The sequence below is a fragment of the Varroa jacobsoni genome, unplaced genomic scaffold, assembly GCF_002532875.2.
Source record: "Varroa jacobsoni isolate VJ856 unplaced genomic scaffold, vjacob_1.0 scaffold_242, whole genome shotgun sequence".
Classification (NCBI taxonomy): Eukaryota; Metazoa; Arthropoda; class Arachnida; order Mesostigmata; family Varroidae; genus Varroa; species Varroa jacobsoni.
The window spans coordinates 217,003-233,689 of record NW_019213144.1 but is presented as its reverse complement, the minus strand read 5'-3'; the positions used below and the strand labels follow the sequence as shown (position 1 = coordinate 233,689).

Here is a 16,687-nt window from a genome sequence, read left to right as displayed (position 1 = left end):
TATGCATGTATATACTGGCTGCCTTTTATAGACAGTGCTTAGTGTCTTGTCATAGTTCTGGGATGCATTAGATACGTGCACACTTTTGTTGTATACCTCTCACGGTGGAACTTTTGCTGTTGACAGTTTATTTCGTACCTTCACTGTGTTCCAAATGTTCATATCTAGATCATCAGTTGACAGATTAACAATACTTGGTCATAACAAATCACCAGAGATTCCACCATTTAATTAGCTCTGTAACAGCAACTGGAAATGCTAAAAAAATATCTTCCCATTGTTGGTGGCTCCTGGATGATTCACCTTGGATTGTGTCTAATAAATGACTTTGTCGTATATTTCCGGCGTTCAAACAGCGCATCAAAGACGGCTGAGGCCTACGTGAACGAACCAGAGCCTAGTTTGAACATATATAAAGCGTAAACGTATGGAATAGATCATACCTCTACTCTGGGATACTGTTCCCGGGAGAAGAGCGCAATGGCGAAGCAGATCCACTTCGCGCGAGAAATCCGCAATTTCTCGGAAGTGTAACTACATTTTTCTCTTTTCCTATAAATTTAGTCAGAATATATATGAATTGCTAAGAAAGCTTATTATTATTATTTTATAACCCTTATTTTTTAAACATTGAATTTTGCTGTGCAGCACGATAACAGTTCCACATGCAATTTTTACCAAAACGATTTTCGTTCGCTCATACAAAAAAGCGCCAATATTGAACACAAAGCTGACAATAATATGATCTTTTTTCCATTTTTAAATATCATAGACACACTCCTGCCAATGTACTATAGTTCTTAATTTATATATTAAAACGGCAAGTAAATCCTAATGTTTAGTTCAGCTGGAAATTGTCTATAGTTTTGAACGAAGATACTACTTGTCCTAAATCAGAATCAAAAGGTGTGTTTGAATAAATTTGTAATGGATTACAAATCAAACATCGCTAGGGCCACAAGCAGCCCTTTCAAAGGATGCCGCGGAATGGCGCTACATCAAGTCATTTTACGTCTAATGTTTTGTGCGTTCAACGAACGAGGAACTAACGAACAAGGGACTTATTGCGCCTGTATGGTCATGCAGTCTGTTTTGCATTGAACGATGCTTACGTTGCTTCCGATTCTTGTGTTTTGCTGCGAGTACAGAAAGGCGTTTGAACAGAGAGGTTCTACGGTAGTGCTATTTTCCGCTGATTTAGCGGAGATATTTTATGGAGGTCTGGTAAGTTCTTACATGTTGCCTCCATTGTTTTTTACCACGACTTAGAAAATGATCTACGGTTTTTAGGCTAGCAGCCATAAAAGGCAAGTAACTTTCTTTTCTTTCGCAAATAACGGCAGCATTTTGAAATCGCAGCACAAGACTTCGAGCTAAATTCGTACCGTATCATGAACTTGAAACGTTATTGACGGGATATCACAACTAACCAGTCCTACAATGAATGACCTTAGCAGTGGCTAGCAGTATTTATCGGTCGAAATGAATAGATATTTAATTTTGCCTGTTTTCAAGTGTCCGTCCTTCGATATTTCTTAAACAGCGTTTTTCAGTACTCGAGCTAAAACATCTATATAACTTCAGACCTAATTTGAGCGTGCCTGTGGTATAAAGCTATTTAATACTAGTGGCAACATTTGGTTTCCTCGCTAATACTTTTTAACATCAATACGTCGAGTAGAGAAGCAGCGGTCTCTAGAAGCAGAGTCCTAGCTTAAGGGTCGAACCCGTGACTCTTCGCAAAGCTGCAGAATTCGTCTATTTTGTCTCGACTTAAAGCTAATTAACTTCGAAGTATCCACTTTAAGAAAGACTAGAGCTCAATTTTTTTGTCACTTTTATGAATCGTTTTGAAGCTGTCAAAAGAACCTTGTTTTGGATTAGATCTATTTAGTTTTATCCGCCGTATCTTCAAATTCAAATAGGGTAATTTACAAATGTGCACTATAAAAAGATCGCTTTGTGTTTTTGTCGCTCGTGCGGTTCCGCCTTCCCTCTGCAATCGGTAAATAACGAGTGTCTTTGAGATGACAAAGCGGTGACAAAGCTGGCAGCTCATGCTAAAATAGGCTGAATTTAGATCCGTGGCTTCCTAAAATATTTGCGGATGCACCACCTATAGTACAAAAATTAAATTTAGTATAAAGAGAGATATCAAGACGATTCCCTATGCAGCCATGACGAAGTGTAGAAAAAAGAAGCCGGAGTACAAATGTTATTTGGCCATAATTAGGCTAAACCGAGGAACTGGGAGAAAAATAATACTTAAAGAATTTACAATCAGAAGCCCTTTTGAGACTTAGGTTTGTATCTGCAATAGGTCTTATAATACTTGTCAAAGTGTATAGAACTAAGCACGTTCTAGTAGTTCGTTATTTATGTGTTGTTATAGTCGGGAAAGTGAACAATAGACAGCTGCTAGTTTAGGATATAAAAGCTCACAGCCACTAGGCGATAGATTGCCAGTATTCGACCAACGGTCTAGTCCTTACCAATACAGCATTTGCTAACGCGATGAAAGACAAGCTTGTATTCAAGCGAAAGCACCACAATTAACATTAGACACACTGTTTTTCAGCGAAGAGACAAAAGTCTGCGACATATAGAGCACAGCCGGTTCTTCAGCAGGGAAGTTGTTTTATAGGCTAAAGTTGAAGCTGCTAGAACTTGTTGTTCGGGCACCTTTGACTCCAGATACTTGCCTTACCCCGGACTTGACTGACATCTTTTTTCAAGCCATGCTTACGAAGCACATTGCGCTCGCGAATCGCGTCTGAGTTGGCGTGGAGCCGTAGACTGGTCTCATTGTTCATCCGCCTGTGCTAAGATGTATGACAGGGCGCCTTCTAAGAGATAATTTGCATACCTGAGTCGGCGCTCTCATACCTCCCTTATCTAACTGTCATCGTAAGCACTTCGCGAAGAATTCGCAGAATTCCAGTTTAATTTAAGCATTTGCGAATGAAAATAATTCTATGAAAAAATGTGTACGTCTTTTATATCATGATAGAGTGATCTGTTGATATGCCGAAAGGCGAGCATGTATGCAGACGTAATTTTTTTGAAATTCATACAATTGCACTTAAATCCCCCAGTCGTGGTCCGTTGACAATAAAATATAAGATTTTTGCAGAAAATTAGTTATCTATCTTCTCGGTTGCAATATGAATAATTATTTGCTGAACCATAGTGAACGTATTACACGTTACGTGCGTCTAGTCGTGCTGAGGCAATTAGAATTCTCCTGAGTTGGACGCCATGTTAGCTTACGGCTACTGCCGGCCAGCCACCGCTTATAAAGGTCCTCCGTGGCGCTAGTGTTTGCGGTCTGACGCTCTCCTGACATTGTTTTTCAATTATCAGGCAATATAATAGGTGTTTTCCCTGATCAGTTTACAGTCGAAAGGGGAAACGATTAAATATTATACATGATCGTGCCTCGAAATACGTTTGTCGGTTGAAAATCACATCACGTACATTTTATTACGTCATAACGCTGCAAATTATTCGATACAAGATTCAATGGCAGCGAGTGATTCCTTCCTGGACTGTTGCTAGATCTTCATTTCGGTTCGTGATGCGGCAAACTGGGTTTTAAAGCTTCCTGAAGTTCATAGGGCATTTGCCTTTGTAGCACTGATGGTCACAGTTGCTCACGTATCTGGCTTGCGCCAACGCAAACCAGGGTGTGATATCAAAAGACGGAACGATTATAGCCGTGAACACGTGTACGCCCTACGTGGGTAGAAGAGAAACCCGGTACTCATATATTTCTAAGCTCAAAACGCAAGTAAAAACATATCAAGACGCTATATCCAAACTGCCGCTATTTCAATAACCAGATTGGTATTGCGATCACCCCGCGTAAAACAGTAGCCTCTAGTAAGCTTTGCCCTTAAAGACCGGGTAGTTGTGTTTGTGACTTTTGCTACAACAGCAGAATAAATTCAAGTTCGGCTAGCGGCAAATTTTTTCGAGAGCTATTCATCGCATGATTTACAAACTAGACACAAACTATTCTACATATGATGACAATTAAAAAAAAATTAATTTCTAGGCATTGGGATGCAATGAATCGTAAGATAATCTTGTAGCATTCAGAAAACTGGGTTTCGTTCGTGCCAAGCTAAACGAACTCGCTTTTAATATCCTTCGTTAAACGATAATTACTCACTCTTAAATAATATTCCTCTGATTAAATTAATATCGATATTAATTAATATAAATTGAAGAAGTTATTGATTTTTCCTTACTGCCACCCGCCCTTTTTAATTTTTCATTCGCCCTGTTGAAAAGCCCTTGTTCCGGCTCATCAGGCCTGTTCTTACTTTGTTGTCGATATCGGAAATGTCTAAATAGAGTATGGGCTTCAATGTAGATGGATTTTTTTTAATGTAATAATTTCCATATTTTGTAGAATAAAAACTACAGTCGAAATGGAAAACATTATAATATAGGCTAGCAAATGAGAGCCGATTTGCAGCTCCATAAAACGACTAAAAATTGGTTTTCGTTGAGAAATGCGAAATAGTTAAAAAAATAGCTAAAGGATAAAGAACGCAAAATGAAATTGTAAACAATTTTAAATCGTGTTCATGATTGTGATACAGCTTTTGTTTTCTAGAATATTAAAAACGTGCAATTTGGGAAATACGCGAACTTTTTATACAAAAATTGTCTCATATGGACAAAACAGTGACTATACACACAAAGATTAATAAGAGTTTTATAAAGTATATGACGTTTTTATCAACAGGTGAAACATTTAAATTAAAAAAAAAAACCGTGATTAGCTATAGTGCAGCCTAAGATAACATCATGTAGAATTAGCGTTTCTATCATATAACAATAGCTGTCGAATTTGTCACATCAATCGCAGAATCGTACCAGCACGCGCGGCTATTCGTTTTGCGGCATACAAAATTCTGAGTCCAACACGTTGGCGCGGGGCTCAATAAAGTTTAGCACAGTCTGTAATGTCTTTTAGCCCAACAACTTAGATGTTTATTATTTGCGATTCCTTTGGCCTTGTGCTGTCTGCTAAATGCAAACGCTATGAATTGATTCTTCGCCTGCTACTCTAGAAATGTGCACAACAGGACAATAAATTTTATTTTCTGGGTCAGGACCATGTCTATTACAAAACTACCCACTGCCCTACGTGATGTTTGTCAAAAAGAAGGAAATGTATGTTTTTGTCTTTATTATAAGAATTGAAAAGCACACGATAAACTGGAAAACTGCATTGAAGAAAATATATGCTTAAGGTTTTAATTCCCCGAGGTTAATTTCAATTATTTTGAAACACCTGTATTTTATCCACTTATTTGTGTGTTGTGGCTCTTTTACAGCTTTTCTCTGACAACTCGCAATGTTAAAGGTTACTTGAAACTTTGAGGTCGTCCGTTTGATCCGGAAATCATGCATCGCGTGTGTCCAACGGGATATATTTACGCGTATTTAGAACCGCTTGATCTGATTTCACTGCAAATTATAAGTTACATTGTCTGGAAGAATAGCTTCATGCATAGATCATAGCGAAACTAAGCGACGCTTACGTAAAGCGCGAGCTAATACTATAATCGTCACGTGTTTATTTCATTCATAGCCTTTGCTTAGTTGTTCCACCGTTGCAGTACAGACATGGCTGTCTTTATACGAATCGCCATCACTCAGAGGTGTCTAGCCTTTTTTTATATTGCCTATAATTTTTGTTTTTGCTTTTGAAGAAGTTCCCTGTGGCCATCAGATCTATTTTGACTCATGGTTGCTTTTCGTGCCGGACGTCACTTTACTTTGCAAGCCACAAAGGCCACCTGCGTGTATATGCACGACTCACACATACTGGATTAAGTTGGGAGTGCGTGAAGAGGTACACGCCTAGTAAACCTAATTTCCAAAAACAGGCATGTCAGCTCTTTGTACGACCAGTGGTTACACGAATACAGTTGCAGGTAGCGCGTGTGTATCACCAGCCTCCTATGCCACTCACTTCCTTCTTATCTCTTTCAATCTATTTACGATTTTCTTCGTTGACTTCAGTCTTTAAATGATGTTGTGGGTCCGTTCTTCCGTCAGTGTTGCACTCGAGAAACATACGTTGGCTGTACATTGACGTCCTTCCATCGTCGTTCGTTCCCGCGTGTGCAATTCCTGCGTCCGTCTCGTACTACATCTTCTTTTCTTTTTCCCCTGAGACCTCAGTTCTTAGTTTTCGGCTAGCCGACATGCTGGCAAAGAAACGCAAAGGAATCAGCGTATGTATGGAATACAGGGTGAGAAGTCGCCCTTCTTGAGCGACGTCGCTGCCCGCACCATGCGATGAATATGAGAGTAAGCAGCACCTGAGAAGGAAATGGCAGGTGGCCAAAAGGCCCGGGGGGGGGGAGGGGGCTTCTGGCCGTCGGCATATCCAGCTACCGATCGTAGGGCCGTCATCGTTTGCGTCGACCGACAGTGTCTGGGGACGCCGCGGCCACTTTGGCATGCAGATCGACAGCAGTGCTTCTGGCGCTTTTTCTCGACGTTTGGGTCTAGGCTACCCCGCAAGAAAGAAAGATGGAGAGAAGAGATGGGGGGCCAAAAGCTGCTAGGTTTGCGGCCACCCCAACCCAGTCAAACGCCATTCCTCTGTGTCGCTTCCATGGAACGCTTATGCCGGCAGGGGCAGTGGTGGTGATGGCCGCAGCGGGTGTGAGGAGATCACTTCACAGACCTCGAATAGGAACGAGCTTGCGAGCGAACGAGCAAGCGATGTGATGATATGATACACGTAACCAGGACACCCCGGGTAGTGGAAACGCCAGCTGCTAACGGGGCGAACGGAGCTGGATAAGCAAAGTTGCACGCTTCTTCTATGCCGAGAATATGAGATAAAGGCGCGAGACCGGGTATGTGAGTTTGGGCAACCTAGCCGAACGGTCCCATACGGTCAGCAAGAATTAAATTAAAAAAAAAAAAAAAGAAGTTTTATTAATGATTCGGGGGTGATACAGTGAAAGACTTGCAAAGATAATCGCTGTTGAAAATACGCATTGTTTTCGTTCAGCTGTCGTCACAGTCGTTTACTAGAATTAAGCTAGCCTCTGCCGGTTCGGTTCACATGCCGTTTAGTTTGGATTAAACAGAGTCTGCTACGACGTTGATGTAAGAAGGAGGCATGAAGATAATTAATCAATTATTCTACGAGAACTGTTCACTGCTACAAGATATCTATGCGATTTCTAGCCTTTATACTTTTTTGTGCGCATATGCTCTGCAGGGTTTAAAATGACACCTTTCTCCACACGTTCTATGAATGCCAGTCTCACACGACCGTCTGGCCCAGAACAACTTTAGAGCGATGCTAACAAAAAACAACTCAATCTGTTTATATAAATCCTTGTTTAATACAAACTTTATAGGTTTGATGCTTTACCCAAATCCAACATTAATAGGGCGAGCTGCCTTATTTTTTTCATGGCAGTTAGTCGTGTCATCTAGTTTTTGGCCGCTTCTTGTACGCATTTGACCTTACCTTTGCGATGGCAGCGCGGGTATATTCTTACAAAGTTTATCCACCGTCTATAAATTCTCGTAGACTGAAAATACCCAGGCTATCCGCGAAAAGGATTTACATCTCAAAAAAAAAAGAGAACATTGTTTGGTATGGCAAGTGGGCCGAGGGCATCATTGGCCTATTTTTCGAAAGTATGAACTGTAGCCTTCCAAAAAATAATCCTAAGACTTCTTTGTACGCCAAAATTATTGAAAAAGATTTGCAAGATACGTGGTTTACGCAATTACGTAACTAATAACATAAGCGCTTTATTAAAGGATCACTTTGATGAGCTGCTGATTTCCAGGCGGGGCGATGTCGAATGACCCCAGTCTGTGTGACACAACTCCGCTCAGCCTCTCTTAATGAGGGTGCCTAAAAAGCATGGTATATCTGCAACAATGAACGGACCACGGATAAATATTATTGAAGCCTCCGTTTCAAAGATTAAATAATATTTGTACTACGGGTTAAAAATTGGATGAAGCGAATAACTGCCACAAGGGAAACCAAGAAGGCTCACCCTATCGATGTTTTACTTGACTAAAATTTTTCCATAAAGAAATTTATATAAGTACATTCCATGTCTTTGGCGTCAAAGTTGCTTCCGACCATATGGCCATCCCGTTATAGTAAAAGCCAAGCAAGGTGAACGTTGAATGTGGAAGTCCTTGAGTAACTCTGTTATAGGAAAGTTCCTTGTAAAACCAGTCAGGCTACTATGGATTGACCTGCTGTGTTTGAAAACGATATCTTTCTTATGTTCGAGCCACAACTCCAGATCATCATTGTATAACCAACTCACTAATCGGGATAAATTCGATCCGCTGTTTGCTACTAGAGAAGAATCGTTTTCTCTAGTGCATCACAACCTAAATGACGCAAATGTTTCGGTTTTTTTACGTTCGGTATGTCTACGTTCGTACGTAGACGGCTGACTCTCATAGCACGAGACGATGTACGTTGATGCCCGCAGACCATAGAGTGTTGCTAAGATCAGCAGACAAATACGACACCTATTTACAACTGGTTTACAATTTGTCTCAACATTTTCCAGCCATTCGTGTCGTACGTAATGTAACTATCTGCTAACATTCATGACCACGAACAAAAAAACGCGAAGACTTACATTCGTGGAACAATGCATCATAAAACAAAGAAAAAAACAAACCCTTAGATTCATATTGTCTTCGTTATGATCTGTTACTTCATAAGTTGTTTTGATTATCATACGTATCAGGAATGTTAAGTGTAACACACAAGGCGAGAGTGAGGTTCCCGCCCCTCTAGTTAGAGGACATACTCGTAGTGAAGTAAATGACCTCTCCAGTTCATACTTCTGTACATCGCTCCCAATGGCTACTCCGTCTATTCCTAGATAGTAAGTTTTCAGTCACCTTAAAAGACCTTATTCGCTTATTGTTTACAATTGATGCCCACGCTTTCGGAAAATCTCGACCGATGTTTGAATCAGGGAATTTTTAATAATCCCAGTTTATAAACGGTATCATGTTAGCCCTGCGGAAGGACAGTTATTGAGGCGTGTGTAGACCACGTTGCGATGGAAAATGTTTTCGTAAATGTCATTTGTCGGTACCTTTCGTAAGCAGCCTTTTTCATTCGACCAACGCACAGTTGCAAGAGAAAAATCTATGCCTAATTATTTCCTTAGTAAAATTATTTTTCCACTGAATTTTTTTCAAAGATTATAGAAATTGTATTCAGCGTTCGCTCTTATTTTTCGCGTCGTTTCAATTGAGTAGATCATCAATTAATTTTTTTTCTATATCGTTGAAATGGAGCTTATAACGGCTCAATATAATGCAAATTTAGGGTTTACAGTTTTAAAAGCGAAAAACAGGAAGATGCTTTGCGAAAACTATGTGTATACTTTTTGTTCATGCTAAATTAGGCTAGATTTAAAATCATTACTTCAAAGAAAAACAAGTATTATGAAGTATGACTATAATTTTAAATTTACTATGGAACTAATGACGAAAATGATCGTTGTTGATCGTGTTCTAGCTAGACTGATAGGAGCCAGACCTTACTTGTACAGCGAAATGTGCTGTTATAAAGGCCACTTAAGTCGACACACTCTAAATTTTAAATAAGGTACGAATATTTTCGTCTTGCAAATTAGGCAATGCTTAATACAAATGGCCGCGTGCCTTCCTCTTGCCTGATTCGTTCGTCTATCTGAGGTTGTCCGATGCCTTTCCGATTGTTACACCGATATGTTGCGCTAAAGCGAAGTTCCATTTCTATTAGAGAGATATAACCTTCTACAAAAACGTTTTAGAAAGACCACTTACTAGTACGAAGTGAATCGGCTTGTCTCTAATCTATGGCGTTACCCAGTGTTTTTGGTCTACACTGCAATGGTAACTTGTGCATCATGAACAATATGGCCTACAATGTGATATTAAAAATTTTTTTTTTTAACGTTAAATCAAACACACTTCGTTTCAGGGATCCTAGCTAACCCGTCAGAAATTGCCACCCTTTACGTATTTATGGTATAACGAATAGACAATAATTCGGTAAGTTAAAATATTTTGCTTCTTCTTACTCAAGTAAATGTTACAGTAATTGTGGTATTTTATCGCTTCAACATGTTTTATTGTATGCATAGTACTTCAGATAATCTCTCTTCACTTGGCCAATTTCCTTCGTGAATACCTTTGTAGACACCATTTCCGTTCGTGTTTACGATGCTTTTTATTGCTACCAGTGGCCTGAATGAATTACGAATTAACAAGCTGATTACCGTTTCTTAGATGACGTTCGCTTGCACTGGACGATGGCCTTTTGCCGTGCTACAGGTATGTGTGCTGTGGGCACGACCCGGTCCTCACCCCGATCAGCTCTGCAATGTTGTTATAAAACCACAGTAACAGCTCTTTCCCTCAAGCTGGTTTCCATTCGAGACGAGAAGAGAAAAGGCTTGCCTCCATCGGGGGTCCAGTGTAGCGTTACATAGGGTTACAGCATCCCAGGCACGGGAGAACAGGGAACAAGTACAGGATAATAAGAGGTGGTACATGCCCGCGGTGCTCCGCACGAGATAAATGCATTTTGAAGACCCAAGGGGCCAAACTGCTTCGTTTTACGCGTACACTTGCAAAGGCTTTAGATGGCCGCGGGCCCGAGGTGGATAATTCGTTCAGGAATTCGGGGGCTCTTAATGCTGTACTGAAGATGGACCCGTCCGTACATCCCCGCAAACATAGTCAGTTTCTTCGGTCCTCACGACAAGTACACTGCTATTTCTAGCGACGTCGGCTAGCAGTGACGCACGTTCACCGAAAGGGTGTAAAATATATAACATGCTCTCAAGAGGCAAAGAAGCACATGGATTGCTGAGTTCCACAGAGTAGGTGTTACGTACAGGTACACTCAAACTACAGTGCAGCTATCTCCCCCATCCGCCCGCCCGCCCGCGGGATCTGGTTGCAGGAGAAAGTGTGTACTAATGCTCGCTTTGTGAGACGCGGAAAAGAACTTCCGAAACAAGTTATCGAAGAATGTTGCGAACTCACTTGGCAGAACTTACTCGAAGATTTGATATATGGTATGTCATATGTACCTGCAACTAAGCAATAAAACTTCAGTCCACAAGCTAGTCTAAGCTACTTAAGTTACATTAGGAACTGCTGCATAGTTGAATACGTCTTGGAACTTCTTCAACTATTTATGTTTATTCAAAACAAAAAATGCAACGTATTACACGGCCCATTAATTCGAGCTACGAAGTTTCAATTAAATATTTAGTCTATGTGAAGTAACACATATGCTAAACACACGAAGTCGGAGAACGTAAATACGACACAGAAACGTCCATATAAAACCTTTGAGACAGACACGTGTCAGTGTTTGAAATTGCTGTAGTGAGGTGCTGACATGCTAGGCAGCATGGGGATTAGTGGGGGCAGTTCCAACTTGCCTCAAAGCACCCGCTATTTTTCTGCTATACAATTTATTTGTAGTGAAGTGCGCGTTTGAACCAACATCGATAGCAACGAATTAATTATAATGAGAATAGTCTCTTGCTCGTTGACCGAGCGAACGAGGCCTCTTTCCTTTTCTCTGGCTTTTGCGTTCGATTTCTGCTTTATTCTTTTGTGTCCTGTAGTGAAAATAACAAGGGAGAGATTAGTGTGCCAATAGTGTTCCCCCGGTAGCACCGAGATACACCCTCCAGTTCCGCCGGCTGGCCAAGAGAAAGCTTTACTCACCGTAAGCACACGCACCCGCGTGAACTCATGCTGGATGATAGTGTTTGAAGTCCTCTTTTGACAATCCGTTTTAAACCAGCCAACAAGCAAATGCTCAGGCCATCGAAGGGATTAAACAATGACAGGCACAATTTTTAATTATGATGTGCGTACATTCGAGTTACTATCGTTATATGAGTTTCACTACGGCCCAAAGGCTAGCTTGTGTGGGTTCCTTTAACAGGTCATAACCTGCGGTCCACAGTTCTAATGGAAAATTATCCGGGCAGATGAAACATTCAAATGTACTGAAAATTTTTCAGCGAGGATAATGTTGGTTTACATAATAATGGTGGTTGACATCGACTTAGGCCCTATTGCAAGAAGCAAAAAGGCCTAAATATTAGCTTTTGTTTGAGCAGTTGTTTATCCTTAATATTATGAATCTAGTGAAGTTGTCAACGTTGGCCTTTGTGAGGGTACTAATCATAGGTATAGTTACTTGTAATTACCTGTGAAGTGGACAGCTGAACTGGCAGTATCAATGACGGCAGATTGCTATAGGTTCTGTGTCTAATTAAAGGACAACACGTACTGATGCATAATTCGAAAAACAGATACTGCGTTTCATTTGCTAGAAATGTATTCTTAATATGGGTATCTACTTCGAAAATAATGCAATCCCCCTTACTGCAATCATCTGGTTTGCAATCGACAACGAAGTGGTGCTTGGTAAGTGGTATTGCGAAAACGTTTACTCGTGTTTGTTTTATCGCTTCATATCAGATAAAATTGCATATCAACAAGATTGAAGTGTATCGTCATCAGAACGCTACAATCACTCAAACTATCGGGGTGTGACTTGGACCTCAACGCTAAGCTATGCGCTTAAGCATCTTCAACCTTACCTAACGGAGATACGCGTGAAAACTTCTTAAAATTACTGCAAAGGTTATCTTGGCTTCATGTACTGAGAGGATCGATAGTGGTTTTCTGACAGCCTATCGCTTCCAGAATGAACTGTTTTACCCCCTAAAATGTAATGGTTAACAACATCCGCATAGCGGCACTTAACGACACGAATTATTTGACTCTGTTATTGTTCTTCCGAAACAATAGTTTATCAGACATGAAGATTAACCGCCGATTACTCATGCATAATCCTTCAATTATGTCGTGACGAACAGGGGGAGGGGAGCGGAGGGGAGGGGCGGGGCGGGGGGAGGAGAGGAGAGGAGGGGTAAGGTAGGGTAGGGTAGGGTAGAGTTTCTCGATAATGTAGGTGACGACGCATGGACTAGTCGGTTGCATGACTTATTGAAACGAAAGTCCCTTGATGATTTCGTTGAATAGTAACATCTGCGACCCTAACAGCACGGGCGGGCACTAGAGGGTAAGGATCGACATCTATGAATTTGTAGTCATTATCTTTTGAAGTACAAAAAAACAATAGCGAAAGCAATAGAGCGGCCTGATATCATTTTTGTAGTCATTAGAAAGAAGAGACAGTTCGTGCCGACAGGGGTATGTGCTGTGTTTTGAGATCTGGTTGTGCGCAATGTCTATGTTTGTTTCAATAGGCTTTGGTTTTTTTAGTGTATTATTGTTAATGAACCCTGTCAGGTCTAACATTGGATAATCGTTGTTTAAAGACAGTATAATTACGTCCATTTTAAGCTTCTAAATAGGTGACGATATGGGGATTGAAGAATGCTACTGAATCATTATCCTTTCGACACTCACCATCGTCAAATAGTTTTGTATGAACAGGGCGAGTCTAATTTAAGCAGTTACTCGAAGCCTATGTCGGTAAGTAATTGTGAATTTCTTACTTAGAGCTAATTATTCTGTCAACCTTATTAGCGCTTATGTTATAACATGGTCACATTACCTAAAACCAGCCCAGAAAATATTGAAGCGACCCATATTTACCGAAACAAGTTACTAACAGATAGATTACAAGAGGAAAGAGCGATCTGGTTTGTCGCGGTGCTATTTTTCTCGTTTCCCGGAAAATATCGTATGGTAATGCATAATAAACATGACTGGCTAAAACAGCGTAGAATGAAGTGGTACTTTTAGGAACTTCTGGCGGGATCTTTCAATTTTGATATCACTGTAATCACTATCCTTATTGTTTGCTTTATAGATATACGCTTCTCGGAAATTGAGTTTTTGAACTTATATATATATATAAATAATGTAATACACAGCTTACTGGACGGTATGCTCATATGGGTAGATGTTTACAATTTTGTGAAACAAATAAGATATTTACTTTCATCCTCTTTAATGTATTCGAACCCGATATTGGTGACAAAAAAATTGTCTATAAAATTCAATTATTCAAAAATACTCGTCTGTAGCTACTACAAAATATAAAGTCTGGAATAGAAATAATGACACGGAAAAGTTGAGTTTTCAACTTCATTATATTAGCAACTTCTATACGTCGTTTATTCTATGTAAATTACACTTGATGATATGCGTAAAGCTAAAACGAAAATTCAGTTTTTAATACTGCCACTAGTATCGTGCTCGAAGGTGACTAAGCTATATATTGTATATAAACATAGAGATTTTTTCAACTTAAACTACATGTTCAAATTTCGTACGCCATAACAAAACTTCTAAGATAGTTTTTTGACCTTGCGATGATCAACTAAGAATAAACAACCCATTTGGGTCTACGGGTAATAACTGGGCTTCAATGATGCATGTCTTGTAGAGCAAGTAGGAAAAACGCCATGATAGGGGTACTGTTAAGGTCTATTTTATGGGGCTTCTGGCAAAGAACGTTGGGAATTTTGAAATAAAAAGTTAACTGAAGTCCGATAAAATATACAACGAAGAAAAAAGATTGCGCGAACTGGAAATAATAGAAACATTACTTTTTCCTATGCACTATTTTCAGACCCGACATGTCAACAAACAAAAGCAATACAAACAAGCAAGTAATCAAATATCTCTGATCTATCTTACGAAATAAGTGTTTACGATATTACAACAAGTAGTAAATTGTTATTCTTGCTTTTTTTTTTTTAACTATGAGCAAACAAATATCTCCTATTCTCCAGTATTTTTGTGCAGAGGAAACGCTTACTACTTTTACAAACTTTCAAAGTTGCCGGTTCATGGTGTTGCCATTTATTATGAGTTTCTTCATGCCAAACAAAAATTTACAATAGGATTTAAGCCGAAACGGAAGTATCATTAGAGCCATGGTGATACTTAGATTTGTTTTTGCGGGTTTATATGAGCAGTTCTAGGCTTAGGATGCACCAGGTGCGTTTACTGATTCGAGATACCAATAACAACGATCCTGAACATACTAATAGTAACCTACAATAACTGTAAGTAGCTCGCGGATCTAAAGTAGGATCTTTTTAGGATTTGACTGATTGGGAACAAACGTTTCGGAGTTGACATCCGATAACTCAATATGATGTTTCATACGGCTGGCCTCATCACAAAATGACGTGCGTTTACGTCTAGGCAAGCCGCGTTATATTTCCGTTTGTCGGGCAAATGTTAGCACTGCAATGTCGTAAACAGACACAGAGTTCTGACTTTATGCCACTACGCTGTATATACAGTTTTTTGAGATTTGCCTATCTATCTTGTTCCATATTCCAGCAACTTCCATCTTAGTTTCAGTGTGAAATAACTTCTTACATAGGATAAATCTGCTCCCAACAGTTGCCGGAAATGCACTAATAACTTATGCGTTAACAGGAATATCCAGAGATAGGTTATCTAACTTCGAAGTCTGATATTGCTTCAACGTGCTCACAGCATACACAATTACACCAGATTTCATATTTGTTCTTTAATGTTCAAAGCAAGAAACAGTATTACGTAGTCAGTTTTGGGCTATAGGTTTGGAAATAATTTAAATGACTTTTTTTACTGAAAAATTATTTTATAAATTTGAACATATTTAGGTAGGACAAACTCTAAGATATCGAAAGTATGTAAATACTACTGACAGATGTTTCGACCATTTTCATACTTGAATAATACTTGATAAAATACCAACACTTGTAAGTTAATTGGTGGAAAGTGTAAAATTATCCGGCTGATTCGTCACCATTGTAAATGCGTCCTCGTACTTGTAGTAACTTTAACATCATAGCATACTCTGACCCGGCCTAAGACAAATTAATCCCCTGTGGTTTTATTTTCGATGCTGAGAGGTCCCTAAAGGATTAAAGAAATTGATTCATAACTGCTTTGAAACCGGCAAGCAACCTCATAATAGTTGTTATACGATCTCCTGTGTAATAGCGATCTCCTGAGTTCTTAACAAGAACTCTGTGCTTATTTGAAATATATGCTTTTAATGGGTTTGTCGACCATAGCGGGTATTCATATAGGAAAAACACAGTAAACACAGAGAGAATTACAAGAAAATAAAATTTCTAAGAAAAATTCATGCTTCGTACCCTAATCTATACGAATGAGCATTCCAACATTTTCACTGATTTGCATGCTTTCCTCAGAGACCAATTAGAGGTCCAAACGGGACCCGCTGAGTATGAGAGAAATGGTACAGAAACAGACTTTCCGGGTCTATTATCCGGGACACATTATCAATTGAACTCTTAGAGTTCAATTGATAATGTATCCTAGAGATAGATGATAGACCTAGATAAGAGCATTAGTCATAATTATTGACGAATCATAATAGATATATTTTCACGAAATAAACAATCTCCACTTTAGGGGACGTTTTCCCAACAAGACTTGCTTTCTGACGTGTGATTCAACGATAACGGACGGCTAGGTACGTCGTGCTAAACTCTTTCGAATACATAGTTTTGTCTCATGGCCGATACGTCTTTGAACACATAATGAAATTTTATTGACGTTTGAGCTGCATCGCCTTCTGTGACAGTTAATATCATCTTTTGATAGTGCATAAGGTATTAGT

The 16,687-nt window shown here is 39.6% G+C and overlaps 1 protein-coding gene and 1 long non-coding RNA gene across 8 annotated transcripts in view; both read left to right on the top strand.

Moving 5' to 3' along the window:
* The first annotated feature begins 1,130 nt into the window (after positions 1-1,130).
* The window catches only part of LOC111273970 (uncharacterized), a 35,217-nt gene continuing 19,660 nt past the window's right edge, over positions 1,131-16,687 (top strand). The window contains exons 1-3 of one of the 7 annotated variants that reach the window (XM_086967481.1): positions 1,193-1,224; positions 10,010-10,080; positions 10,318-11,111. In XM_086967481.1, the coding sequence (XP_086823607.1) occupies positions 11,065-11,111 (47 nt within the window). In that variant the 5' untranslated portion in view covers positions 1,193-1,224; positions 10,010-10,080; positions 10,318-11,064. Of the gene's footprint in view, positions 1,225-10,009; positions 10,081-10,139; positions 11,112-13,039; positions 13,564-14,668; positions 14,705-16,687 lie in introns of those variants that run through there. The other 6 variants (XM_022856014.2, XM_022856018.2, XM_086967479.1 and 3 more) reach the window with 6 other exon arrangements.
* Positions 1,225-3,140, top strand: LOC147753766 (uncharacterized). The gene is made up of 2 exons (XR_015310175.1): positions 1,225-1,307; positions 2,579-3,140. It is a non-coding gene; the product is annotated as an uncharacterized LOC147753766 (long non-coding RNA).